General features: G+C 46.2%; 4 protein-coding genes across 4 annotated transcripts; 3 read left to right on the top strand and 1 right to left on the bottom strand.

Moving 5' to 3' along the window:
* Nucleotides 1-4,681: 4,681 nt before the first annotated feature.
* LOC103640682 (mini zinc finger protein 1) lies at nucleotides 4,682-5,849 on the top strand. Its single transcript, XM_008664165.2, has one exon. The coding sequence runs from the start codon at nucleotides 5,017-5,019 to the stop codon at nucleotides 5,311-5,313; it is 297 nt and encodes a 98-aa protein (XP_008662387.1). The 5' UTR covers nucleotides 4,682-5,016; the 3' UTR covers nucleotides 5,314-5,849.
* Nucleotides 5,850-8,278: 2,429 nt separating this feature from the next.
* LOC118474046 (transcription factor MYB30-like) lies at nucleotides 8,279-8,928 on the bottom strand. Its single transcript, XM_035963685.1, has one exon. The coding sequence runs from the start codon at nucleotides 8,909-8,911 to the stop codon at nucleotides 8,279-8,281; it is 633 nt and encodes a 210-aa protein (XP_035819578.1). The 5' UTR covers nucleotides 8,912-8,928.
* Nucleotides 8,929-11,008: 2,080 nt separating this feature from the next.
* Nucleotides 11,009-12,186, top strand: LOC118474042 (mini zinc finger protein 1-like). Its single transcript, XM_035963682.1, has one exon. The coding sequence runs from the start codon at nucleotides 11,362-11,364 to the stop codon at nucleotides 11,656-11,658; it is 297 nt and encodes a 98-aa protein (XP_035819575.1). The 5' UTR covers nucleotides 11,009-11,361; the 3' UTR covers nucleotides 11,659-12,186.
* Nucleotides 12,187-17,211: 5,025 nt separating this feature from the next.
* On the top strand, nucleotides 17,212-18,305 carry LOC118474043 (mini zinc finger protein 1-like). Its single transcript, XM_035963683.1, has one exon. It carries the CDS (start codon nucleotides 17,480-17,482, stop codon nucleotides 17,774-17,776), a length of 297 nt encoding a protein of 98 aa, XP_035819576.1. The 5' UTR covers nucleotides 17,212-17,479; the 3' UTR covers nucleotides 17,777-18,305.
* Nucleotides 18,306-27,500: the final 9,195 nt, after the last annotated feature.

A 27,500-nucleotide genomic window follows, 5' to 3' on the forward strand; every position in this document is an offset into this window, starting at 1 on the left:
GGTTCTTCATCCACTAGATAGATAATATAATCATCACCCAGAGACTTTTCAGTCCTTTGTCTCTTACTCCTCCTTAACTCCAAATCTGGAGTCTGGTCATGGACACTCGAGGGCAGAGAATATGTCCGAGATGGACCATCTGGGGCTACTACTTCCTTATCCCGCATAGGGAAGATGCTCTCAAAGAATGTCACATCCCGAGACTCCATTATTACATTTACAGCGATTTCGCTTGTCTCGGAATGGACCACTAGAAATCTATAAGCTGCACTGTTATGTGCATAACCCAAGAAGACACAATCTACGGTCTTAGGGCCTAGCTTTCTCTTCTTCGGCAACGGGACATTCACCTTTGCAAGGCAGCCCCAAGTTCGAAGATGCGAAAGATCTGGCTTCCTTCCTTTAAATCCTTCATAGGGTGTGGCCTCACGGTTGCGAGGCGGCACCCTGTTCAGGACATAGCATACTGTGAGTACTGCCTCGCCCCACCATATGTCAGGCATCCCCGAACTTTGCAACAAAGCATTAGCTAAGTCACACACCGTTCGGTTCTTCCTTTCAGCTACCCCATTTGACTGAGGTGAATATGGAGCAGTGGTTTCATGAATGATTCCACACTCTTTGCAGTACTCATCAAAAAGGTTGGAAAGGTATTCACCTCCTCTATCAGACCGTAACCTTTTAATTTTCTTGTCTAGCTGGTTTTCAACTTCAGTCTTATAGATCTTAAAGTGTTCTAGCGCTTCATCTTTAGTTCTGAGTAAGTAAATATAACAGAACCTAGTAGCATCATCTATCAAGGTAAGAAAGTATCTTTTACCGCCTTTTGTGATTATATCATTCATCTCACAGATATCTGAGTGAATTAGTTCTAAAGGAGTGGTACTTCTGCCTTCAACCGTATGAAACGGTTTTCTGGGCTGCTTAGCTTGCACACAAATACCACATTTTACACCTTTAACATGTTTATATTCAGGAATTAAAGACATGTCACTTAATCTCTTAATGGCCTCACAATTCACATGACACAAACGGGAATGCCATATATTATTAATGGAATCGTTATTACAGACCACATTAACATGGTAAGAAGAATGATTGTTCAAAACAGAAAGACGGAACAAACCGCCTGGACTCATATGACTTTCCAACAAAAGTACCAAACTTAGACAGGACCGCTTTATTAGACTCAAACACTAATTTGAGACCCTGTCGACATAGCAGCGACACTGAAATGAGGTTCCGACTCATCGATGGCACATAGAGTACGTCCTTCAGCACGGGCGTCTTTCCTGAAGTTAACTTCAGGTAGACCTGTCCAGTACCTCGAACTGCTGCCGGAACACACCATTTCCCATCAAGACTGGTGCGCTGTTGAATCCCTGGAATGAAGAGAACATGGATCGATCAGCACAAATATGAACAGTAGCACCGGAATCCATCCACCAGTCATCTGATGGACTTGCCATAAAGGCCTGAAGTGCATACCCTGGGGTGGAGTTAACCACCACGTTCCCTTCTTTGCGCTGAGGTGGAGGACCTTTTCCCTTCCTAAGTTTGCACCTCCGAGCTGTATGCCCGGAGACACCACAAACGTAGCAGATAAAGTCCTCCTTTTTCTTCTTCATCTTTTTGGACTTAGGTTGGTTCATATTCTTCTGTGGAGAGTTCTTCTTCTTCTGGAATTTTCTATCTCCACCCTTCTCACAACCGTGAGCCTGAAGTTGCTTGGGATGGCTTGTTACTGGACCTTGCACGCTCTTCCACATTTATCGCAGCTGACAACTCAGTGAGAGTCATTTGCTTCTTCATGTGGCGGCGTGAAGTCACAAAGTCTCGCCAAGAAGGCGGGAGCTTTGCCAGTATTGAATTCACCTGAAAACTGTCTGGTAGGACGCAGCCATATTGGACCAAGTCCCTAACAAGGAGTTGAATCTCCTGTAGCTGCTCCATAACAGACCTTCCCTCAACCATTTTATAGTTGAGGTAGTTTTCCGTTGTGAATGACTCATTGCCATTGTCAACTTCAGAGAACTCGTTCTCAAGTTCAGTCCCATAGACCCTTGGCGGAGGTGAAACGAGAGTACACGTCAAATAAGCGGTTCGACAAGACGTTCAGCAGACGAGACAAGCATGCCTTATTGGCTTCATCCCACTTGGCCTTCTCCGCTAGTGCGGCGGCCTTCACTGCATCATCAGCATCATCTGATGCAGCCTGGGGAACAGCCGACGTCACTACCCAAAATAATTTTAGGTCAGTGAGCCACATGCGAGTCTTAATCTGCCAGCGTTTAAAGCTTGCGCCGTCGAACGCTTCAGGCTTAATGACATCAGAACTGGAGGCCATAATACGAATTGGTTTTCTGGATTGTTGTAATTTTTAGAGAAATAAGTGACATGTTTCCTTCATATTTAAATATATTAAATATACTAATTCCGAATAAAACAAGCATATCACTCAGATAAATGCCATATGTAATTATAACAGCAATGAACAGTAGCAATTCTAGAACATGAAAACATGTAATATAGCTACTCAAATCCATTTGCAAATTAAACATGGCTTGTAGATAAAGAAGGCAGATCAAACATATAAACATGATTGTTTATATTAAAATATTGCTCTCAAAATAGCGGGTTGCTGCAATAGACAGCCCTCCAACGCTAAAGGTGATCAAAGATCCTCGACTAACGTGACAGTCCCTCTCTTACCAAATCAGGGTTTTAGATCAAATTTTATGAGCCTAGAAATCAAGCATGAATATCAAGATCAAAACAGTGTGCGCAAAAATTAAGGAACAATAATGAACTTAAATAATCAGCTTGCACAATAGTAAGAATTAACTAGGCACAAATAATATCAATGCTGAAAATAACAACACACTAAAACCCAGACTGTCACGTCGTCTCACTACACCGCTATCATCATCGAGCACATAATCCGCCCACAAATTGTGCAATCACACCCAAGTAAATTATACTAGCAGATTGCACAAAATTATTCAATAAATAATGAGAGGCAACAGGTAACTCACAGCACGTAGATTGTCTACGTGGGAAGACCAGCTCAGCGAACACAAGGTTCTGTCCTAGAAAAACCAATTCCGCCGCCCACGTCCGGACCTGCACGGCGGGAGGTTGACGGAGATACTGGAGCCGCTGCTGAGGCCGTGGGAGACGTCCACGGCACCAGCCCGAGAAAAGGAACACCACGCAGCAGGGAGCCCAAGCACCAGGCCACGGTGGACAATAATCAGAGAAGAACGGCAGCACAAGAGACTCACGAGCACAGTTCCTCTTCCTCTCTCCTTCAATCACTACCGGCTAGAATCGCCACAGAATCGCCACGGACGAACCACACGATCCAGCAATCACCGGAGTAGCGAACAGAGAGAGAGGAGAGGGAAAAATCGCGTCTCTGCGTGCGTTCGTATATACCAGACAGGGGATGCCTCACCCATTTTAAGGAGCCGAGCTGGAGGAGATAGCCCAGGGAAGATCGCAAATCACGGCAGATCTTACCAGCATCGCGCACGAATTGGAGCGGAAAAAACCGCCGCCGCCGAGCCATCTGCTCGCCCAAGGCACTGGCGTACCTTGCCTTGCCTCTGCGCCCAGCCGCACGATCGCAGGCCTCTGCGATGCCCTTGCGCACGCTCGCCCATTGCCGGCAGCTAGCTGGGCTGCTCGGCCTTTAGGCCTTGAGCGGCCCAGTCGACTGCCTCATATTTTTTTTTAATAAAGAAAATAAAGGGAAAAACCCTCAAATGAACAGCACAGCGTAGATGCCGGAGGGACGAAATGAATAAGAAGAAAGAAGAGTCCAGTCCAGTTGGAGTTGGAGACGAGTGCTTCTCTGTCCAACCTCGACTCGGAGTGGAATGCGCGTCCGAAGAAACCTCATGCCTCCGCCTGGTTTTTTCTTCTTTTGCTCTGTGCGCGGCTGTGCTCCCTGCAGCGCAATTCTCCGAATCGATCTCCCCGAATCTGACCGAATTTTGGATGCGCAGTTTCCGATTCTTTCCGTTCATGTTTCCCTTTTTGCCAAGACGTCGGTGTCAGTGAACGGCAAACTTTCTCGGCAAATCTCAGCAGATATTGTGTATATATGTGTGTGAGTGTACATGTCAATCTACGTTCAGTCAAAGTCGTCAATTCACAGATCCAATCCTGTCCACTATTAATTGCTACAAATGCTGGTTAGTTAGTTGGCCATGCCGGTCTTTGACAGGTAATATACCCTAGCCATCAAAACTGCCACCTTCAGTTGAGTGCTGCTGCGGTGCTGTTCGCTTGTGATAGCAAGACGCAACGAGAGAGCATATATATATGGCCTTTAGTCTTTTGTTACTTACGCCCTGTTTAGAACCTCTAAGACTAATAATTACCTATTTTATTGGATTCTAAACAGTCTCAACACGAATACCGTAGCTAATTGTTAGCTACCTAACAACTAACAATTAGTTTATTAATTAGTTCAACCCAACTAATAATTTATCAGCTAGCTAACTGTTAGTTGTAGAGGTTCTAAATAGGGCCTTAGCTGCTTAGTTGTTAGTGCAAATGGTCTAACAGAAATAACGACCAGCCTAGCAGCTAGTTCACCTGACACTGACAAGCTACAGCGCGAGAGAGTGTGGAAGCGACGCTACTGTTTCGGTAGGTCCTCCCTCTCCGGAGACAGATCAGACCGCGCGCGAGCAAGGACAGCCGGTCGCCACTCGCCACTGCTTTGAGAAGAAAAAGAAGGGCCGGTGGTTCTATCTTAACCCGTGTGAAGCGTGATCCTCTTCCTCTTCCTGCCTGCATCCCTATAAAGAAGTCCCACACACCATCCAACTCCAAGGCCGGCCGTGACTGCAACTGCAATACATCATCTAGACTAGATCTCTCTTTTTCTTGGGCGTATATATTCCTACATAAGTACGCTCTGATCTTCTTCCAGCTCGCTCGCTCGCTCGATCGATCGATCGCTCGGCGCGCGCCAGTAGATAAATTTATATATCTCTACACGTCATGGGGCCTCAGCAAGGCCGGCGGTCGAACGGCGGCGCGGCGGCGCGGAGCAAGCAGGAGGAGGAGGGGGGCGCGAAGGTGGTGCGGTACCGCGAGTGCCAGCGCAACCACGCGGCGTCCCTGGGCGGGCACGCCGTGGACGGGTGCCGCGAGTTCATGGCGGCGGGCGCGGACGGCACGGCGGCGGCGCTCGCGTGCGCCGCCTGCGGGTGCCACCGCAGCTTCCACAGGCGCGAGGTGGAGCAGCAGCCCGCCGCCGACTGCTGCGACTGCTCCTCCACCACCTCCGGCGCCTGAAGTGAACTCATATATATATCTACGATGAATCGCCGGCGGCTGGCCACGCCGCTTGAGTGAGCTGCTAGCTAGCAGGTGGGTGGATGGGTGCATGCATGGGGTGGGACCGACGATCATGGGGGCAGGGCAGGGCATTCATCAAACGGTGTGATTTGGCCGGTGTAGTCGATCGTAGGTGCATTATATTCATCAACCATTACCATATATGGACCGGTGGTTTTATTTTATTTTTTTTTACTTCCTCCTCTGCAGCTCTCTGCTCTCTCTCTTTTTCTTCTTTCTCTCCTCTCCATTTGTTCTTGGATATGGTTTTCAGTGAAGAATTCTGTACGTTGTGCGCGCGATGCATGTGACATAATCGTCCGTATATATGTATACATACTCCTATATATATATGGTGCTTGTACGTGCCTGTGCTGCTAGGCTGCTAGCTGTGTGTGTGCGTGCGTATAAAGTCCAGCGGTGTTTCCATGTTACTTTCCTGTATATATATAAAATGAACATGAATCTCTCGCATATGCATACTCTTAAATTTATCTACTATATATACATGTGCTCTGTGTTGTCTTCTTGTTTATATAATTTGTGTTGCTGAAGTGAAATGATGACTGAGACGACGAACGACAATTAATGCATGGGATTCTCGCTAAGCTTCCTTGCAAGTCTTCCTCCTCCGATCCCTGCTACATGTACTGAAAGGAAAGGAACAGGTCCACTTTGCTGTGTTTAACTGCTGGATCTGGATAGGATGGGATCTTTCTTCACAGGCTCCATTACACGGAGTAGTATATGTTATCGTCATGCTTGATCATTTAGCCTATTCGCTTAGCTTTAATCTATATCAAATTTTATTGCTTCTACAATGTTTTTATCTTTATAATAAATTACAGCTGCAGCAGTTCAAACAATCCGCTTTAATTCGAAGCGAACATCTCTACGTCTAGTCTAGAGTGTCCAGCTAGCTAGGACTCTTTATCCCCCCCCCCTTCATTTCTCTCCCTTGATTGATGAACAGAACCCAGTTGTCAGTCCGCTGTTGGTGCTAGCTAGCTGTGCTGTTAACGACCCAACGTTGCTGTCAAAGCCAAACGTGTCGACATTGCCGCCGTATCACCATGCATGTTCGCGTCCTTCTCACCGGCCCAGATGTGAGATGTTGCTGCCTGCCAGTGCCAAAAGTTCCACTACTAGTAAGCATTGTATTAGTTGTGATTGGTTCAGATCAAAGCAGGGCTGTTAATGGGCAGGCAGGTGGAGGATCTCCGATATGCGCAGTTTGTTACAGTTACAGTATGCATGCATGGTTCTGATCCTCGTCCTCCTGATCCGCAATTCCGCATAATGGATCCATCGGATGATTGCTGTGATATGATGTGCATGCATGCGCTCAGTAGTTGCCAACGCCGGCCAGCTAGCTAGACTGACTGGGGACCGTCGTCCGCCGCTGGTGCTGTCGTCGTCGTCGTCCATGGCCCGTGGATATGCATCTCTCTATCGACGCCGCCACACATCCAGCAGGTCTTGGAGCAGGGCGACGTATGTACCGTACGTACTACGCACGCGTGCATGGCGGATCCATGGACCATTTGCTTTGCTCGCTCGCCCACACCCACACTGCACACAGATCATGTTCATCGTAGGTAGATGTAGATCCACTCGTGCGTGGAATTCGTGTGGGGGCACCGACATTACACCCTTTCGGTCTGTACGTGTTGCTTGTTGGCGGACGGAGTCGCTCGCTAGTCCTGTGGTGAGTACATGTTGTAGAGCAAAGCAGCGGCGGCAGCCCAGCGTCATGTCTGTGTGTGTGTGTGGATCAGTTGCATGTTCAGAGCATGCATGAAGAGAGTGGAACTGAAACAGAACATGGAATTTTGAGTCACATTCAGAAATTAAACGTTTCCTTGGTTCCTCTCGCTACGACGATAAGAACATGCATATCTGGTGCGCATGGAAGTTTAGTGTACATGACATACATATTAAATTATCATCATACATCTAAGATCTAACGTCTCTGGTTGCTAGTTATATTTTATAAATACACATCTTTTACCACTACGATCCACCATTTTCAGATGATATTCTTTGCAAAATATAAGAGTAACTAAAGACGTACGTTACATAAGCGATGGTGATAATTTAATATATACATTATGTGCATCATCACTTTTATGTTCGCTAGATATGTTATGGTCTACCGGAGACTAGAACATGGGAGAAAAGAAAAGGAAGCAAGGTGAAGGAAAGGTATGAGGGCCAAATCAGCCCAGCCCAGCCCGGCGGCGGCCTGCTCCCCACTCCCCCCGCCTCCAGCGGCCCACCAGCATCCTCTCTGTTTCAGTGGCGACCAACCTGCTCTAGTGAATCCATGCGTGATTGAAATTAAAAAAAAAGGTTTATTAAGTTATTCCAAACTGAGTACTCGCTTCTTGCACTATCCAGCGACTAATAAAAAGAAACGGAGGGAGTAATCATTTAGGGTGATGTGCTATAATCCTCAGTGTTTTTTTATTGTTATGGCAGATATACCGTTACAGTCCGTGAAGATTTATTAAGTTATTCCAGAATGAGTAATCATCACCCCTAGCTAGGGTCATGTGATGAATACTAGTCTTTATCCTGAAAATAACTCGCACATAGCTCACGTAGCTAACTAGCTATATCGTATACGTCATCTGTGTGCTTGTTTCTTCAATTTAGCTAAAACAGCATGGACAGTGAGCAGCAGCCGTCGGAGTCGGAGAGCTCGCCGTCATCTGCTGCTGGTGCTGCTGCTTGGGGAGGAAATAACCAGTTCTCCATTATTGAGGACAGCTGCTGCTGGGGCGGCTCGTGGAAGAAACGCCCGCCGTGTCGTCCCTGTCCCGCCAACACCGGCTGCGGCACAACGTTGGAGATGGGTGGCAGCGGCGCCGTACTGCCGGACGTTTGGTCGAGTGAAAAGAAAGGACGACGGATACTACTACTACCATCCTGCGCCGGCGGGGATGATGACGATGCGCTCTTCATGCAACCTAATTTGACTTTGAGAGGCTTGGATACGTTGTCCATGGTACAGGGATAGGCTGCAGCTGGGGCGCGCGTCGTAGTCGTAGCCATAGCTATCGTCCTTGGCGAGCAGGCGGGGACTACGACTGGTGGTGATGCCGCCGTCGTCGACGTGTCGTTTGGCTGCTGCTGCAGCCGCTCGCTGCTGTTCCTCGACGACGACCTTCTTCTTCTTGAGGTGGGTGTTCCAGTAGTTCTTGATGTCGTTGTCGGTGCGCTGGGGGAGATGCGACGCGATGGCCGCCCACCGGTTGCCCAGCAGGGAGTGGAGGTGGACGATGACGCGCTCCTCGCGCGCCGTGAAGTGGCCGCGCCGGATGCCCGGGCGGAGGTAGTTGGTCCAGCGGAGGCGGCAGCTCTTGCTGCAGCGCATGAGCCCCGTGCTCGCGGCCACGTGGCGCCACTTGCTGGGGCCGTGCTCGTGGATGTAGGAGACGAGGACGAGGTCCTCCTCCGGCATCCATGGCCCCTTCTTTATCGCCGTCGTCATCGTCGTCGTCGTCCCCGCCCTGTCGCACGCGCACCATGGCATTGGCGGCCTGCTCTCCATCTTCCTCCTCCGATCTGATCGTCCCCCCTGTTCCTTGAAGCTAGCGTGTGTGTGACGACGGTTATATATACACATGCTGACATGCATAGGAATAGGAACGAGAGATTAGCTTATGTGATTATTGACCATAATATCACTTCGATCTCTTAATTACCAACCAGATTGCTAGCAACTACCGCCGTGCAAATTTTTTAAGGCTACATGCTAGCTAGGGTTTATAGTCTTTTGAATAGCCATTCATGACAATCTATTCCACCGTGTGTGTACGGCTAGGATTATAGGAAAGATATCATCTAACTAGTAACCAACCTAGCTGATTACGGTTTATTCTTCACTCACACGGAGAAGCCACGAAATAACCATGAGCCCATGCGGACGCTGCGGTTTAGGGACTATTTGGTACAACTTTTTAGTGAAGGGATTTTTGACAATTTGAATACATGAATAATCTGGCTGTCACGGGAAACTCATATATCGTGGTGGAGGAAGATGAAGAGATATGCACAACTTAGGATTTATGAAACAACAGATTTCTTCTATCCCGATGATTCAACGGATTTTCCATTCAATTCACGCTCACGTTGATTTAGGCAATTTTCACATAAACGATTCTCATGTAAGCACGCGGGTTCAGAAGCGAAGTGTTTAACTAAGAAGCCGATTCTGACGTCCAGAAGCAAAAACAAACATGTCCTTAAACGATTTCGGTGCTTCAAAGGTGGTTAGGCTATCTATAGTCCTCTATCTCATCCTTAATTTTAAACTATGCTCTGCAAACAGTATCAAAAAATGTCATCTATAATTTTGCGTCCTCTATTTTACCTTATCTGCTGGAGACAGTCTTAGAATCGCTTGAAGAGGATGTTGCACCTAACTTAATAGCCATGCCGCTAAAATTTCATTCGAAGTCTGTAGGATCATCATAAATCTATGTTGGGTCAGCCATCCTTTTGTTATCTTCAACATTTCACCCATACACATATCCATGTTCAAACTCTACCCCACAAAAAGTGCAGTGAAACAGCCTGCATTGCAAAACAATGTTTTTGGGTGACCATACGGGTGAACTGGCACACGTGGATTTAGGACATAACCTTACCTATAAAATAATGTAAAACTATACATTGCTTTAAGGTGTTTTTGGTTCTGCTTTTGAAACCTCCGAACCAAAAGGGTTTCCCACGGCTACTTTGGGAAAAATAACTTTTTTGTAGTGCAATTTCGAAAGCAACTTTGAAACATGCTTCTGCTTTAGAAAAAATAAACTGAACCAAAGAGGGTTTCTGCTTCTGTTTTAGAAAAAACAACTTTTGTGTAGTACAAATTTGAAAGCAGCTTGGATCATATCTTTTCTGCTTATTGAAGTTTGTTATATATATATATATAAAGGAATATAATAAATTAAAATTAAAATAGGATTAAAATAATTAAATGGTATAATAAATGAAATAAAGCTATTTTTTAATAAAAAACATTACAAATGGAATTAAAAGATTATTTATTTGTAAAAATTATTACGAACGCAGATGTGAAATCAATTTTTTAACTAAATATATCGATTTAGAGATATAGTTAAACATAATGCATATAGACAATATACAATTTGTTTACAATAAACAACTCATAGCAGTTTGAACCAAACAACTTTCAGATTTGTAATGTTGTTTGAAACCAAACAACATTACAAATGCTGGTTAGTTAGTTGGCCATGCCGGTCTTTGACAGGTAGTATACCCTAGCTAGCCATCAAATTGCCACCTTCAGTTGAGTGCTGCTGCGGTGCTGTTCGCTTGTGATAGCAAGACGCAACGAGAGAGCATATGGCCTTTAGCCTTTTTGTCAGCTACTAATTTAGCCTTTAGCCAGTTGTGCTAACAGTTAGTTCATTAATTAGCTCAAACCAGCTAGCTAATAATTTATCAGCTAGCTAACTGTTAGTTGTAGAGGTTCTAAATAGGGTCTTAGCTTGTTAGTTGTTAGTGCAAATGGTCTAGCGAGCACCGCTAACAGAAATAACGACCAGGCTAGCAGCTAGTTCACCTGACACTGACAAGCTACAGCGCGAGAGAGTGTGGAAGCGACGCTACTGTTTCGGTAGGTCCTCCCTCTCCGGAGACAGATCAGACCGCGCGCGAGCAAGGACAGCCGGTCGCCACTCGCCACTGCTTTGAGAAGAAAAAGAAGGGCCGGTGGTTCTATCTTAACCCGTGTGAAGCGTGATCCTCTTCCTCTTCCTGCCTGCATCCCTATAAAGAAGTCCCACACACCATCCAACTCCAAGGCCGGCCGTGACTGCAACTGCAATACATCATCTAGACTAGATCTCTCTTTTTCTTGGGCGTATATATTCCTACATAAGTACGCTCTGATCTTCTTCCAGCTCGCTCGCTCGCTCGCTCGATCGATCGATCGCGCGCGCCTGTAGATAAATTTATATATCTATACACGTCATGGGGCCTCAGCAAGGCCGGCGGTCGAACGGCGGCGCGGCGGCGCGGAGCAAGCAGGAGGAGGAGGGGGGCGCGAAGGTGGTGCGGTACCGCGAGTGCCAGCGCAACCACGCGGCGTCCCTGGGCGGGCACGCGGTGGACGGGTGCCGCGAGTTCATGGCGGCGGGCGCGGACGGCACGGCGGCGGCGCTCGCGTGCGCCGCCTGCGGGTGCCACCGCAGCTTCCACAGGCGCGAGGTGGAGCAGCCCGCCGCCGACTGCGACTGCGACTGCTCCTCCACCACCTCCGGCGCCTGAAGTGAACTCATCTACGGTGTGAATCGCCTCGCCGGCGGCTGCTGGCCGGCCACGCCGCTTGAGTGAGCTGCTCCTGCTAGCAGGTGGGTGGGGTGGGTGGGTGCATGCATGGGGTGGGACCGACGATCATGGGGGCAGGGCAGGGCATTCATCAAAACGGTGTGATTAGACCGGTATAGTCGATCGTAGGTGCATTATATTCATCAACCATTACCATATATGGACCGGTGGGTTTTTTTTTTACTTCCTCCTCTGCAGCTCTCTGCTCTATTTTTCTTCTTTCTCTCCTCTCCATTTGTTCTTGGATATGGTTTTCAGTGAAGAATTCTGTTGTGCGAAGCATGTGACATAATCGTCCGTATATATGTATACATATATATATGGTGCTTGTACGTGCCTGTGCTGCTAGGCTGCTAGCTGTGTGTGTGCGTGTGTATAAAGTCCAGCGGTGTTTCCATGTTACTTTCCTGTATATATATATATATAAAATGAACATGAATCTCTCGCATATGCATACTCTTAAATTTATTTACCATACATGTGCTCTGTGTTGTCTTCTTGTTTGTAATTTGTGTTGCTGAAGTGAAATGATGACTGAGACGACGAACGACAATTAATGCGTGGGATTTTGCTCTCTGGGGACGGGAGGGTGGTGATTCTCCACGTACAGCAGGCCTAGCTAGCTTTCTTTAATTTCTTCTCGCTACGCTTCCTTGCAAGTCTTCCTCCTCCGATCCCTGCTACATGTACTGAAAGGAAAGGAACAGGTCCACTTTGCTGTGTTTAACTGCTGGATCTGGATGGGATGGGATCTTTCTTCACAGGCTCCATTGCACGGAGTAGTTTATGTTATCGTCATGCTTGATCATTTAGCCTATTCGCTTAGCTTTAATCTATATCAACTTTTATTGCTTCTACAATGTTTTTATCTTTATAATAAATTACAGCTGCCGCAGTTCAAACAATCCGCTTTAATTCGAAGCGAACATCTGTACGTCTAGTCTAGAGTGTCCAGCTAGCTAGGACTCTTTATTTCCCCCCCTTCATTTCTCTCCCTTGATTGATGAACAGAACCCAGTTGTCAGTCCGCTGTTGGTGCTAGCTAGCTGTGCTGTTAACGACCCAACGTTGCTGTCAAAGCCAAACGTGTCGACATTGCCCCATGTTCGCGTCCTTCTCACCCAGATGTACGTTGCTGCCTGCCAGTGCCAGTGTCGTCAAAAGTTCCACTACTAGTAAGCATTGTATTAGTTCTGATTGGTTCAGATCAAAGCAGGGCTGTTAATGGGCAGGCAGGTGGATCGGAGGATCTCCGATATGCGCAGTTTGTTACAGTTACAGTATGCATGGTTCTGATCCGCCGCCCGCACTGCTCCATCGGATGATTGCTGTGATATGATGTGCATGCGCTCAGTAGTTGCCAACACCGGCCAGGCCAGCTAGCTAGACTGGGGACCGTCGTCCGCCGCTGGTGGTGCTGTCGTCGTCGTCCATGGCCGGCCCGTGTGGATGCATCTCTATCGACGCCGCCACACATCCAGCAGGTCTTGGAGCAGGCAGGGCGACGTACCGTACGTACTACGCACGCGTGCATGGCGGATCCATGGACCATTTGCTCTGCTCGCTCGCCCACACTGCACACAGATCATGATCATCGTCGGTAGATGTAGATCCACTCCACTCGTGCGTGCAACCGTGTGGGGGCACCGACATTACACCCTTTTGGTCTGTACGTGTTGCTTGTTGGCGGACGGAGTATATTGAACATACATATTAAATCGTCATCATACATCTAAGATCTAACGTGTCTCTCTGGTTGCTAGTTATATTTTATAAATAACATCTTTTACCACTGTGATCCACCACTTTCAGATGATATTCTTTGCAAAATATAAGAGTAACTAAAGACGTTACATCTAAGATGGATGATGATGATAATTTAATATATGTATTATGTGCATCATCCCTTTTATGTTCGCTAGATATGTTACGGTCTACCATGGGAGAGAAGAAAAAGAAATAAGCTGAAGTAAAGGTATGAGGGCTAAACCAGCCCAGCCTGGCCCGGCGCCGGCCTGCTCCCCCCGCCTCCAGCGGCCCACCAGCACCCTCTCTGTTTCAGTGGCGACCAACCTGCTCTAGCGAATCCATTCGTGATTGAAATTAAAAAAAAAGGTTTATTAAGTTATTCCAAACTGACTAATCATCAAGGGTGATGTGCTATAATCCCCAGAGATTTTTTATTATTATGGCAGATATACCGTTACAGTTCTTGAAGATTTATTAAATTATTCCAGAATGAGTAATCATCACCCCTAGCTAGGGTCATGTGATGAATATATACTAGCTAGTCCTTATCCTGAAAATTACTCGCACATAGCTCACGTAGCTAACAAGCTATTCCGCCATACGTCATCTGTGTGCTTGTTTCTTCAATTTAGCTAAAACAGCATGGACAGTGAGCAGCAGCCGTCGGAGTCGGAGAGCTCTGCGTCATCTGCTGCTGGTGCTGGTGCTTGGGGAGGAATAACCAGTTCTCCATTATTGAGGACAGCTGCTGCTGGGGCGGCTCGTGGAAGAAACGCCCGCCGTGTCGTCCCTGCCCCTGTCCCGCCAACACCGTACCGGCTAGCTGCGGCACCACGTTGGAGATGGGTGGCAGCGGCGCCGTACTGCGGGACGTTTGGTCGAGTGAAAAGAAAGGACGACGGATACTACTACCATCCTGCGCCGGCGGGGATGACGATGATGCGCTCTTCATGCAACCTGCTTTGACTTTGACAAGCTTGGATACGTTGTCCATGCTACAGGGATAGGCTGCAGCAGGGCGCGCGTCGTAGCCGTAGCCGTAGCTATCGTCCTTGGCGAGCAGGCGGGGACTACTACTGGTGGTGACGCCGTCGTCGTCGACGTGTCCTCTAGCGGCGGCGGCGACGATGGCTGCTGCCGCAGCCGCTCGGTGCTGTTCCTCGACGACGACCAGCTTCTTCTTGAGGTGGGTGTTCCAGTAGTTCTTGATGTCGTTGTCGGTGCGCTGCGGGAGATGCGACGCGATGGCCGCCCACCGGTTGCCCAGCAGGGAGTGGAGGTGGACGATGACGCGCTCCTCGCGCGCCGTGAAGTGGCCGCGCCGGATTGCCCGGGCGGAGGTAGTTGGTCCAGCGGAGGCGGCAGCTCTTGCTGCAGCGCATGAGCCCCGTGCTCGCGGCCACGTGGCGCCACTTGCTGGGGCCGTGCTCGTGGATGTAGGAGACGAGGACGAGGTCCTCCTCCGGCATCCATGGCCCCTTCTTTATCGCCGTCGTCATCGTCGTCGTCGTCCCCGCCCTGTCGCACGCGCACCATGGCATTGGCGGCCTGCTCTCCATCTTCCTCCTCCGATCTGATCGTCCCCCCTGTTCCTTGAAGCTAGCGTGTGTGTGACGACGGTTATATATACACATGCTGACATGCATAGGAATAGGAACGAGAGATTAGCTTATGTGATTATTGACCATAATATCACTTCGATCTCTTAATTACCAACCAGATTGCTAGCAACTACCGCCGTGCAAATTTTTTAAGGCTACATGCTAGCTAGGGTTTATAGTCTTTTGAATAGCCATTCATGACAATCTATTCCACCGTGTGTGTACGGCTAGGATTATAGGAAAGATATCATCTAACTAGTAACCAACCTAGCTGATTACGGTTTATTCTTCACTCACACGGAGAAGCCACGAAATAACCATGAGCCCATGCGGACGCTGCGGTTTAGGGACTATTTGGTACAACTTTTTAGTGAAGGGATTTTTTGACAATTTGAATACATGAATAATCTGGCTGTCACGGGAAACTCATATATCGTGGTGGAGGAAGATGAAGAGATATGCACAACTTAGGATTTATGAAACAACAGATTTCTTCTATCCCGATGATTCAACGGATTTTCCATTCAATTCACGCTCACGTTGATTTAGGCAATTTTCACATAAACGATTCTCATGTAAGCACGCGGGTTCAGAAGCGAAGTGTTTAACTAAGAAGCCGATTCTGACGTCCAGAAGCAAAAACAAACATGTCCTTAAACGATTTCGGTGCTTCAAAGGTGGTTAGGCTATCTATAGTCCTCTATCTCATCCTTAATTTTAAACTATGCTCTGCAAACAGTATCAAAAAATGTCATCTATAATTTTGCGTCCTCTATTTTACCTTATCTGCTGGAGACAGTCTTAGAATCGCTTGAAGAGGATGTTGCACCTAACTTAATAGCCATGCCGCTAAAATTTCATTCGAAGTCTGTAGGATCATCATAAATCTATGTTGGGTCAGCCATCCTTTTGTTATCTTCAACATTTCACCCATACACATATCCATGTTCAAACTCTACCCCACAAAAAGTGCAGTGAAACAGCCTGCATTGCAAAACAATGTTTTTGGGTGACCATACGGGTGAACTGGCACACGTGGATTTAGGACATAACCTTACCTATAAAATAATGTAAAACTATACATTGCTTTAAGGTGTTTTTGGTTCTGCTTTTGAAACCTCCGAACCAAAAGGGTTTCCCACGGCTACTTTGGGAAAAATAACTTTTTTGTAGTGCAATTTCGAAAGCAACTTTGAAACATGCTTCTGCTTTAGAAAAAATAAACTGAACCAAAGAGGGTTTCTGCTTCTGTTTTAGAAAAAACAACTTTTGTGTAGTACAAATTTGAAAGCAGCTTGGATCATATCTTTTCTGCTTATTGAAGTTTGTTATATATATATATATAAAGGAATATAATAAATTAAAATTAAAATAGGATTAAAATAATTAAATGGTATAATAAATGAAATAAAGCTATTTTTTAATAAAAAACATTACAAATGGAATTAAAAGATTATTTATTTGTAAAAATTATTACGAACGCAGATGTGAAATCAATTTTTTAACTAAATATATCGATTTAGAGATATAGTTAAACATAATGCATATAGACAATATACAATTTGTTTACAATAAACAACTCATAGCAGTTTGAACCAAACAACTTTCAGATTTGTAATGTTGTTTGAACCAAACAACATTACAAATGCTGGTTAGTTAGTTGGCCATGCCGGTCTTTGACAGGTAGTATACCCTAGCTAGCCATCAAATTGCCACCTTCAGTTGAGTGCTGCTGCGGTGCTGTTCGCTTGTGATAGCAAGACGCAACGAGAGAGCATATGGCCTTTAGCCTTTTTGTCAGCTACTAATTTAGCCTTTAGCCAGTTGTGCTAACAGTTAGTTCATTAATTAGCTCAAACCAGCTAGCTAATAATTTATCAGCTAGCTAACTGTTAGTTGTAGAGGTTCTAAATAGGGTCTTAGCTTGTTAGTTGTTAGTGCAAATGGTCTAGCGAGCACCGCTAACAGAAATAACGACCAGGCTAGCAGCTAGTTCACCTGACACTGACAAGCTACAGCGCGAGAGAGTGTGGAAGCGACGCTACTGTTTCGGTAGGTCCCTCCCTCTCCGGAGACAGATCAGACCGCGCGCGAGCAAGGACAGCCGGTCGCCACTCGCCACTGCTTTGAGAAGAAGAAAAGAAGGGCCGGTGGTTCTATCTTAACCCGTGTGAAGCGTGATCCTCTTCCTCTTCCTGCCTGCATCCCTATAAAGAAGTCCCACACACCATCCAACTCCAAGGCCGGCCGTGACTGCAACTGCAATACATCATCTAGACTAGATCTCTCTTTTTCTTGGGCGTATATATTCCTACATAAGTACGCTCTGATCTTCTTCCAGCTCGCTCGCTCGCTCGCTCGATCGATCGATCGCGCGCGCCTGTAGATAAATTTATATATCTATACACGTCATGGGGCCTCAGCAAGGCCGGCGGTCGAACGGCGGCGCGGCGGCGCGGAGCAAGCAGGAGGAGGAGGGGGGCGCGAAGGTGGTGCGGTACCGCGAGTGCCAGCGCAACCACGCGGCGTCCCTGGGCGGGCACGCGGTGGACGGGTGCCGCGAGTTCATGGCGGCGGGCGCGGACGGCACGGCGGCGGCGCTCGCGTGCGCCGCCTGCGGGTGCCACCGCAGCTTCCACAGGCGCGAGGTGGAGCAGCCCGCCGCCGACTGCGACTGCGACTGCTCCTCCACCACCTCCGGCGCCTGAAGTGAACTCATCTACGGTGTGAATCGCCTCGCCGGCGGCTGCTGGCCGGCCACGCCGCTTGAGTGAGCTGCTCCTGCTAGCAGGTGGGTGGGGTGGGTGGGTGCATGCATGGGGTGGGACCGACGATCATGGGGGCAGGGCAGGGCATTCATCAAACGGTGTGATTAGACCGGTATAGTCGATCGTAGGTGCATTATATTCATCAACCATTACCATATATGGACCGGTGGGTTTTTTTTTTTACTTCCTCCTCTGCAGCTCTCTGCTCTATTTTTCTTCTTTCTCTCCCTCTCCATTTGTTCTTGGATATGGTTTTCAGTGAAGAATTCTGTTGTGCGAAGCATGTGACATAATCGTCCGTATATATGTATACATATATATATGGTGCTTGTACGTGCCTGTGCTGCTAGGCTGCTAGCTGTGTGTGTGCGTGTGTATAAAGTCCAGCGGTGTTTCCATGTTACTTTCCTGTATATATATATATATAAAATGAACATGAATCTCTCGCATATGCATACTCTTAAATTTATTTACCATACATGTGCTCTGTGTTGTCTTCTTGTTTGTAATTTGTGTTGCTGAAGTGAAATGATGACTGAGACGACGAACGACAATTAATGCGTGGGGATTTTGCTCTCTGGGGACGGGAGGGTGGTGATTCTCCACGTACAGCAGGCCTAGCTAGCTTTCTTTAATTTCTTCTCGCTACGCTTCCTTGCAAGTCTTCCTCCTCCGATCCCTGCTACATGTACTGAAAGGAAAGGAACAGGTCCACTTTGCTGTGTTTAACTGCTGGATCTGGATGGGATGGGATCTTTCTTCACAGGCTCCATTGCACGGAGTAGTTTATGTTATCGTCCATGCTTGATCATTTAGCCTATTCGCTTAGCTTTAATCTATATCAACTTTTATTGCTTCTACAATGTTTTTATCTTTATAATAAATTACAGCTGCCGCAGTTCAAACAATCCGCTTTAATTCGAAGCGAACATCTGTACGTCTAGTCTAGAGTGTCCAGCTAGCTAGGACTCTTTATTTTCCCCCCCTTCATTTCTCTCCCTTGATTGATGAACAGAACCCAGTTGTCAGTCCGCTGTTGGTGCTAGCTAGCTGTGCTGTTAACGACCCAACGTTGCTGTCAAAGCCAAACGTGTCGACATTGCCCCATGTTCGCGTCCTTCTCACCCAGATGTACGTTGCTGCCTGCCAGTGCCAGTGTCGTCAAAAGTTCCACTACTAGTAAGCATTGTATTAGTTCTGATTGGTTCAGATCAAAGCAGGGCTGTTAATGGGCAGGCAGGTGGATCGGAGGATCTCCGATATGCGCAGTTTGTTACAGTTACAGTATGCATGGTTCTGATCCGCCGCCCGCACTGCTCCATCGGATGATTGCTGTGATATGATGTGCATGCGCTCAGTAGTTGCCAACACCGGCCAGGCCAGCTAGCTAGACTGGGGACCGTCGTCCGCCGCTGGTGGTGCTGTCGTCGTCGTCCATGGCCGGCCCGTGTGGATGCATCTCTATCGACGCCGCCACACATCCAGCAGGTCTTGGAGCAGGCAGGGCGACGTACCGTACGTACTACGCACGCGTGCATGGCGGATCCATGGACCATTTGCTCTGCTCGCTCGCCCACACTGCACACAGATCATGATCATCGTCGGTAGATGTAGATCCACTCCACTCGTGCGTGCAAACCGTGTGGGGGCAACCGACATTACACCCTTTTGGTCTGTACGTGTTGCTTGTTGGCGGACGGAGTATATTGACATACATATTAAATCGTCATCATACATCTAAGATCTAACGTGTCTCTCTGGTTGCTAGTTATATTTTATAAATAACATCTTTTACCACTGTGATCCACCACTTTCAGATGATATTCTTTGCAAAATATAAGAGTAACTAAAGACGTTACATCTAAGATGGATGATGATGATAATTTAATATATGTATTATGTGCATCATCCCTTTTATGTTCGCTAGATATGTTACGGTCTACCATGGGAGAGAAGAAAAAGAAATAAGCTGAAGTAAAGGTATGAGGGCTAAACCAGCCCAGCCTGGCCCGGCGCCGGCCTGCTCCCCCCGCCTCCAGCGGCCCACCAGCACCCTCTCTGTTTCAGTGGCGACCAACCTGCTCTAGCGAATCCATTCGTGATTGAAATTAAAAAAAAAGGTTTATTAAGTTATTCCAAACTGACTAATCATCAAGGGTGATGTGCTATAATCCCCAGAGATTTTTTATTATTATGGCAGATATACCGTTACAGTTCTTGAAGATTTATTAAATTATTCCAGAATGAGTAATCATCACCCCTAGCTAGGGTCATGTGATGAATATATACTAGCTAGTCCTTATCCTGAAAATTACTCGCACATAGCTCACGTAGCTAACAAGCTATTCCGCCATACGTCATCTGTGTGCTTGTTTCTTCAATTTAGCTAAAACAGCATGGACAGTGAGCAGCAGCCGTCGGAGTCGGAGAGCTCTGCGTCATCTGCTGCTGGTGCTGGTGCTTGGGGAGGAATAACCAGTTCTCCATTATTGAGGACAGCTGCTGCTGGGGCGGCTCGTGGAAGAAACGCCCGCCGTGTCGTCCCTGCCCCTGTCCCGCCAACACCGTACCGGCTAGCTGCGGCACCACGTTGGAGATGGGTGGCAGCGGCGCCGTACTGCGGGACGTTTGGTCGAGTGAAAAGAAAGGACGACGGATACTACTACCATCCTGCGCCGGCGGGGATGACGATGATGCGCTCTTCATGCAACCTGCTTTGACTTTGACAAGCTTGGATACGTTGTCCATGCTACAGGGATAGGCTGCAGCAGGGCGCGCGTCGTAGCCGTAGCCGTAGCTATCGTCCTTGGCGAGCAGGCGGGGACTACTACTGGTGGTGACGCCGTCGTCGTCGACGTGTCCTCTAGCGGCGGCGGCGACGATGGCTGCTGCCGCAGCCGCTCGGTGCTGTTCCTCGACGACGACCAGCTTCTTCTTGAGGTGGGTGTTCCAGTAGTTCTTGATGTCGTTGTCGGTGCGCTGCGGGAGATGCGACGCGATGGCCGCCCACCGGTTGCCCAGCAGGGAGTGGAGGTGGACGATGACGCGCTCCTCGCGCGGCGTGAAGTTGCCGCGCCGGATGCCCGGGCGGAGGTAGTTGGTCCAGCGGAGGCGGCAGCTCTTGCTGCAGCGCATCAGCCCCGTGCTCGCGGGCACGTGGCGCCACTTGGTGGGGCCGTGCTCGTGGATGTAGGAGACGAGGACGAGGTCCTCCTCCGGCATCCATGGCCCCTTCTTCATCGCCGCCGTATTCCCCGCCCTGTCGCACGCGCACCATGGCGGCCTGCTGCCCATCTTCCTCCGATGATCGTCCCCCTGTTCCATGAAGCTTAGCGTGTGTGACGACGGTTATATATACACATGCATAGGAATAGGACGCAGAGATTAGCTTATGTGATTATTGACCATAATATCACTTCGATCTCTTAATTACCAACCAGATTGCTAGCAACTACCTACTGTTGACAGACACCGCCGTGCAAAAAATTTTAAGGCTACAAGATAGCTAGGGTTTCTAGTCTTTTGAATAGCCATTCATGACAATTTATTCCACCGTGTGTATATGGCTAGGATTATAGGAAAGATATCATCTAACTAGTAACCAACCTAGCTGATACGGTTTATTCTTCACTCACACGGAGAAGCCACGAAATAACCATGAGTCCATGCGGACGCTGCGGTTTAGGGACTATTTGGTACAACTTTTTAGTGAAAGGATTTTTTGAGAATCCGAATACATGAATAATCTAGTTGTCACCAGAACTCATATACCGTGGTGGAGGAAGATGAATAGATATGCACAATTTAGGGTTTATGAAACGACAAATTTCTTCTGTCACGATGATTCAACGGATTTTCCATTCACGTTCACGTTGATTTAGACGATTTTCACAGAAACGATTCTCATAGAAGCAAACAGCCTGAGAAGCGAAGTGTTAAACTAACAGAAGCCGATTCTGACGTCCAAAAGCCAAAACAAACAAGTCTTTAAAACGGTTTCGGTGCTTCATATGTCGTTAGGCTATCTCTAGTATATCTCCCATCTCATCTCCTATTCAAACTCCGCTCTACAAACAGTGTTAAACAATATCATCTATAGTTTTGCATCCTCTATTTTACCCTAACCACTGGAGACAGTCTTAGAGTCGCTTGAAGAGGATGTTGTACCTGACTTTATAGCCATGCCGCTGAAATTTCATTCGAACTCCGTAGGTTCATCATAAATCTATGTTGGTCAGCCATCCTTATGCTATCTCCAACATTTTACCTATACCCATACACATGTTCAAACTCTACCCCACGAACAATGCAGTAAAGCAGTCTATATTGCAAAACAATGTTTTAGATGACCATACGGGTGAACTGGTACACGCGGTATTAGGTGGATTTAGGACATAACCTTACCTATAAAATAACGTAAAAAATATACATTGTTTAAGGTGTTTTTGGTTATGCTCTTGAAGCCTTTGAACCAAAGGGGTTTTCTGCAGCTACATTGAAAAAAAAAACTTTTTTGTAGTACAAATTTGAAAGCAACTTTGAAACATGCTTCTGCTTTAGAAAAGTAGAAATTGAACCAAAGGGGGATTCTGCTTCTATTTTAGAAAAAAACAACTTTTCTGCAATACAAATTTGAAAGCAGCTTGGACCTTGCTTTTTATGCTTATCGAAGTTCGTTATATTAATAAACAAATATAATAAATTGAAATTTAAATAGGATTAAAATAATTAATTGTTATAATAAATAAAATAAAAATATTTTTTAATAAAAAATCATTACAAATTGAATTAAGCGATTATTTATTTGTAAAAAATTATTAGGAAGACAAATGTGAAATCAATTTTTTAATTAAATATATCAATTTAGAGATATAGTTAAACATAATGCATATAGATAATATACAATTTGTTTGCAATAAACAACTCATAGCAGTTTGAACCAAACAACTTTCAGATTTTTTCTCACATCAGCTTTTTCATAGTAGACTACTCACAACAACTTTTTCATTGCTCACAGTTAAACCAAACACACCCTTAATCTATAGCCTCAAATTTAGGTGACAGCTGCTGGTGGATGCATAATGGTTAGAGTAAAAGTAATCCCCATTCACCTGAATGGATAGCCAAGACTAACTATTTTTTATCAATTGTTCTTTCTCTTTTATCGACTATCAATAAGATCTCGTGCCCACACAACAACAACCAAACTACAAAGTTATTTAATGAAAGTCGCCTAGAGGGCGTGAATAGGTGAAACCTAAAATTTATAAACTTAAACACACACTAAGGCCGGGGTTAGCGTTAGAATTAAATCCGAGGCGAAAGATTGTTTCTCTTGCCACGAGTTGCTCAAATGATGCGGATGACGTTTTGGGAGCAAACTCAAATCAATATCGGTAAGGAAACTTTAGAGATAGGAAAGGGAGCGAACAAATCAAGCGAGAATCAAAGCGAGTGAACACGGTGATTTTTTTACCGAGGTTCGGTTCCAAAGAACCTAGTCCCTGTTGAGGAGGTCACAAAGGCCGGGTCTATTCCAACCCTTTCCCTCTCTCAAACGGTCACTTAGACCGAGTGAGCCTTTTTCTTAATCAATCGGGTCACTAAGACCCCGCAAGGACCACCACACACTTAGGTGTCTCTTGCTTAGCTTTACAAAGCATTTAAGAATTAGAGTGGGAAGGAAGAAGGCAATCCAAGCAACAAGACCGCAAATGAACACAAAAACTCTCTCTCTCTCTCTCTCAAGCCAATAAGTGGTGGAGTTGATTTTGGGACTTGGAGAGGATTTTGATCTATTGAATGTGTCTTGGAGTGAAGTCTTTTGCTCTTGTATTGAATGTTGAATTCAGAACACTTGAATACCAATGAATGAGGTGGTTGGGGTATTTATAGCCCCCAACCACTTCCTAGCCGTTGGCAAAGTCTGCTAGCGATGGGCACACCGGACAGACCGGTGCGTGCCACGTCAGCGCGTCCGTTAGGATTTGGAGCAGTTGACCGTTGGCGTCTTCTGTCTTCAAGCGGCACCAGACTTCTGCGCGACACTATTTGCCACTATACACTTTTACATTCGACCGTTGGCGCGTAGGGAGCCGTTGCTCCGCTAGCTCACCGGACAATCCGGTGAATTATAGCGGAGGGTGCTCCTGGAATTCCCGAGAGTGGCTGGTTTGATTGTGTACGGGCTTGGTGCACCGGACACTGTCCCATGCGCCACTTTTCAGCACACTCTAAGTCTTTTGCTCCAATTTTGATTATGTCCCCAACTAGACTTCTTTCTTGGTTTATGTTGAAACCTTATGCACATGAGATAAATAATATCTAGGCAAACTAGTTAGTCCACGTGGTTTATGTTGGACGTCAACCACTAAAATCGATTATAGGACATGATTAGGTGAAAGTTGCCTAGGGGGTGAATAGGCGAAACCTGAAATTTATAACTTAAGCACACACTACAAGCCGGGGTTAGTGTTAGAATTAAATTCAAGTCCAAGAGAGAGGGGGGAAACAAATCAAATGGGAATCAAGCGAATGAACACGATGATTTATTTTACCGAGGTTCGGTTCCAAAGAACCTAGTCCCCGTTGAGGTGGTCACAAATATCGGGTCTCTTTCAACCCTTTCCCTCTCTCAAAACGGTCCACTTAGACCGAGTGAGCCTTCTTCTTAATCAAACGGGTCACTGAGACCCCGCAAGAACCACCACACACTTAGGTGTTTCTTGCTTTGACTACAAGTCACTTGAGAATAAGAAAGAGAAGAAGAAAGGCAATCCAAGCGACAAGAGCAACAAAAGAACACAAAACACCCTCTCTCAAGTCCCTAATGGAATTGAGTTGATTTGGTGGCTTGGAGAGGATTCAATCTATTTGATGTGTCTTAGAGTGGAGTCTTTTGCTCTCGTATTGAATGCAATGTTCAAAATACTTGGATGCTTGGAGTTATGGTGGTTGGGGGTATTTATAGCCCTCAACCACCAAAGAAGCTGTTGGGGAGCTGCTGGCGAGGGCGCACCGGACAGTCCGGTGCGCCACCCGGACAGGTCCTGTTCATCGTCTGGTGCGCTGCCACGTCACCCAACTGTTAGGGTTCGGAGCGAAGTCGACCGTTGGAGCTTTGTCCTCTTGTGGCACCGAACAGTCCGGTGCCCCTCTAACTTTGCTGCTCTGACTTCTGTGTGATACTGTTGCTCACTGTAACTCCTATCAGAGTCGACCATTGCGCGAGTTATCCGTTGCTCCGCTGGCACATCGGACAGTCCGGTGAATTATAGCGGAGGGCGCCTTAGTTTTCCTGAGAGTGGCCGGTTCATCTTCGTACGGACATGGTGCACCGGACACTCCACAACACACTCAAGTCTTTGCTCCTTTTAATTTTAGTCCCTAACTTGAATCTTTTATTGGTTTGTGTTGAACCTTATGCACCTGTAATACATGAGTTCTAGAGCAAACTAGTTAGTCCATATATTTGTGTTGGACATTCAAACCACCAAAATTAATTATTGGAAAAGGTTAACCCTATTTCCCTTTCAATCTCCCCCTTTTTGTTGATTGATGCCAACACAAACCAAAGCAAATATATAAAGTGCAGAAATGAACTAGTTTGCATATGGTAAGTGCATAGGTTACTTGGAATTAAACCAATTGATAATCTTACTAGATATGAATGGATTGCTTTCTTTTATTTGACATTTTGGACCACATTTGCACCACATGTTTTGTTTTTGCAAACCTTTTCAAAGTCTTTTCAAAATCCTTTTGCAAATAGTCAAAGGTATATGAATAAGATTGCGAGAAGCATTTTTAAGATTTGAAATTTCTTCTCCCCCTGTTTCAAATGCTTTTCCTTTGACTACATAAAAGCTCCCCCTGAATGAAATTCTCCTCTTAGCTTTCAAGAGGGTTTTTTTAAATGGATACCAATTTTGAAATCTTAATTTCATAAGCATAGACACCAATTGAAAAACAAACATTTGTGAAAACCAATTAAATCTTCATTTTGAAATTTTTTGAAATGGTGGTGCGATCCTTTTACTTTGGGCTTAATATTTTCTCCCCTTTGGCATTAATCACCAAAAATGGAGAACTTTGGAGCCCTATAACACTTTCTCCCCCTTTGGGGCCTAACATTACCCCCCAAATGGTAAAATAAATAAGTGTGAGGAGTCATACCATTAAGAGCTTGCGAAATACCGGCAAAGGATAGATAATACCATTAGAGTTGAGTGGAAGCGTTGTCTTTGCCGAATACTCCATTTCCCTTTCAATCTACGAATTAGTATAGAAATACACTTGAAAACAGATTAGTCGTAGTTTTGGCACAAGAAAATAAGAAATATGCAATTGTACCAAAAGAAAGAGATATGATCAAAGGTATATAAATGAGCTATGTGTGCAATGTTTCAATCAAAATTCCGAGAATCAAGTATATTTAGCTCATTCCTAAGTTTGCTAAAGGTTTTCTCATCTAGTGCTTGGTAAAGATATCGGCTAATTGATTCTTGGTGTTTACATAAGCTATTTCGATATCCCCCTTTGTTGGTGATCCCTCATAAAGTGATACCGAATGTCTATGTGCTTAGTGCGGATGTGTTCAATGGGATTATCCGCCATGCAGATTGCACTCTCATTATCACATAGGAGAGAGACTTTGCTCAATTTGTAGCCATAGTCCCTGAGGGGTTTGCCTCATCTAAAGTAATTGCACACAACAATGGCCTGCGGCAATATACTCGGCTTCGGCGGTAGAAAGAGCTACGGAGTTTTGTTTCTTTGAAGCCCAAGACACCAGGATCTCCCCAGAAACTGACAAGTCCCGATATGCTCTTCCTATCAATTTTATACCCTGCCCAATCGGCATCAGAATATCCTATTAAATCAAAAGAGGATCTCTTAGGATTCCAAAGCCCAAAACTTAGGAGTGTAGACTAAGTATCTCATGATTCTCTTCACGGCCCTAAGGTGAACTTCCTTAGGATTGGCCTAAAATCTTGCACACATGCATACAGAAAGCATAATATCTGGTCGAGATGCACATAAATAGAGTAAAGATCCTATCATCGATCGGTATACCTTTGATCTACGGATTTACCATCCCGTGTCGAGGTCGAGATGCCCATTGGTTCCCATGGGTGTCTTGATGGGTTTGTGTCACACCCGGGTTTCAGGGGTCCAAATCCCGGGCGCGAAACATAATCACCAGGTGTGCTGGGACCAAGTCTCACACATATGATGAATCATGGGCACATGATCGAATGTCACATCTTTACTATATAACAAGAATTCTATACAAAAATAAATAATTACATTATAAGGAGACAACGGTCCAGCAACCCAAAGTTGACTGGGAGACGACAGCCTAGATCTCTCACGAACACATCACATCATCCTTCAAAGCGCCTCATCTTGTGGTACCTGTTCTTGACCTGTGGGGGGGTGTGAGACAGCAAGAGGTGAGCTCACTACGTTCATAGCTCAACAAGTTGTGGGGAATAATGTGCATGAACTCGCCAAAGGTGGGAGCTCACGTGTAGTGTAAGGCTTACCAAAGAGGATGATTAAAGCTGAGCATTGCTTTTAAAGTTGATCAAAATTTTATTAGCAGTTACTAAGTATAAGTAAATACCAACCCAATTAAATAGTAGAACAAAAGTAATAACAT

This window comes from Zea mays, unplaced genomic scaffold, assembly GCF_902167145.1.
Source record: "Zea mays cultivar B73 unplaced genomic scaffold, Zm-B73-REFERENCE-NAM-5.0 scaffold_200, whole genome shotgun sequence".
Classification (NCBI taxonomy): Eukaryota; Viridiplantae; Streptophyta; class Magnoliopsida; order Poales; family Poaceae; genus Zea; species Zea mays.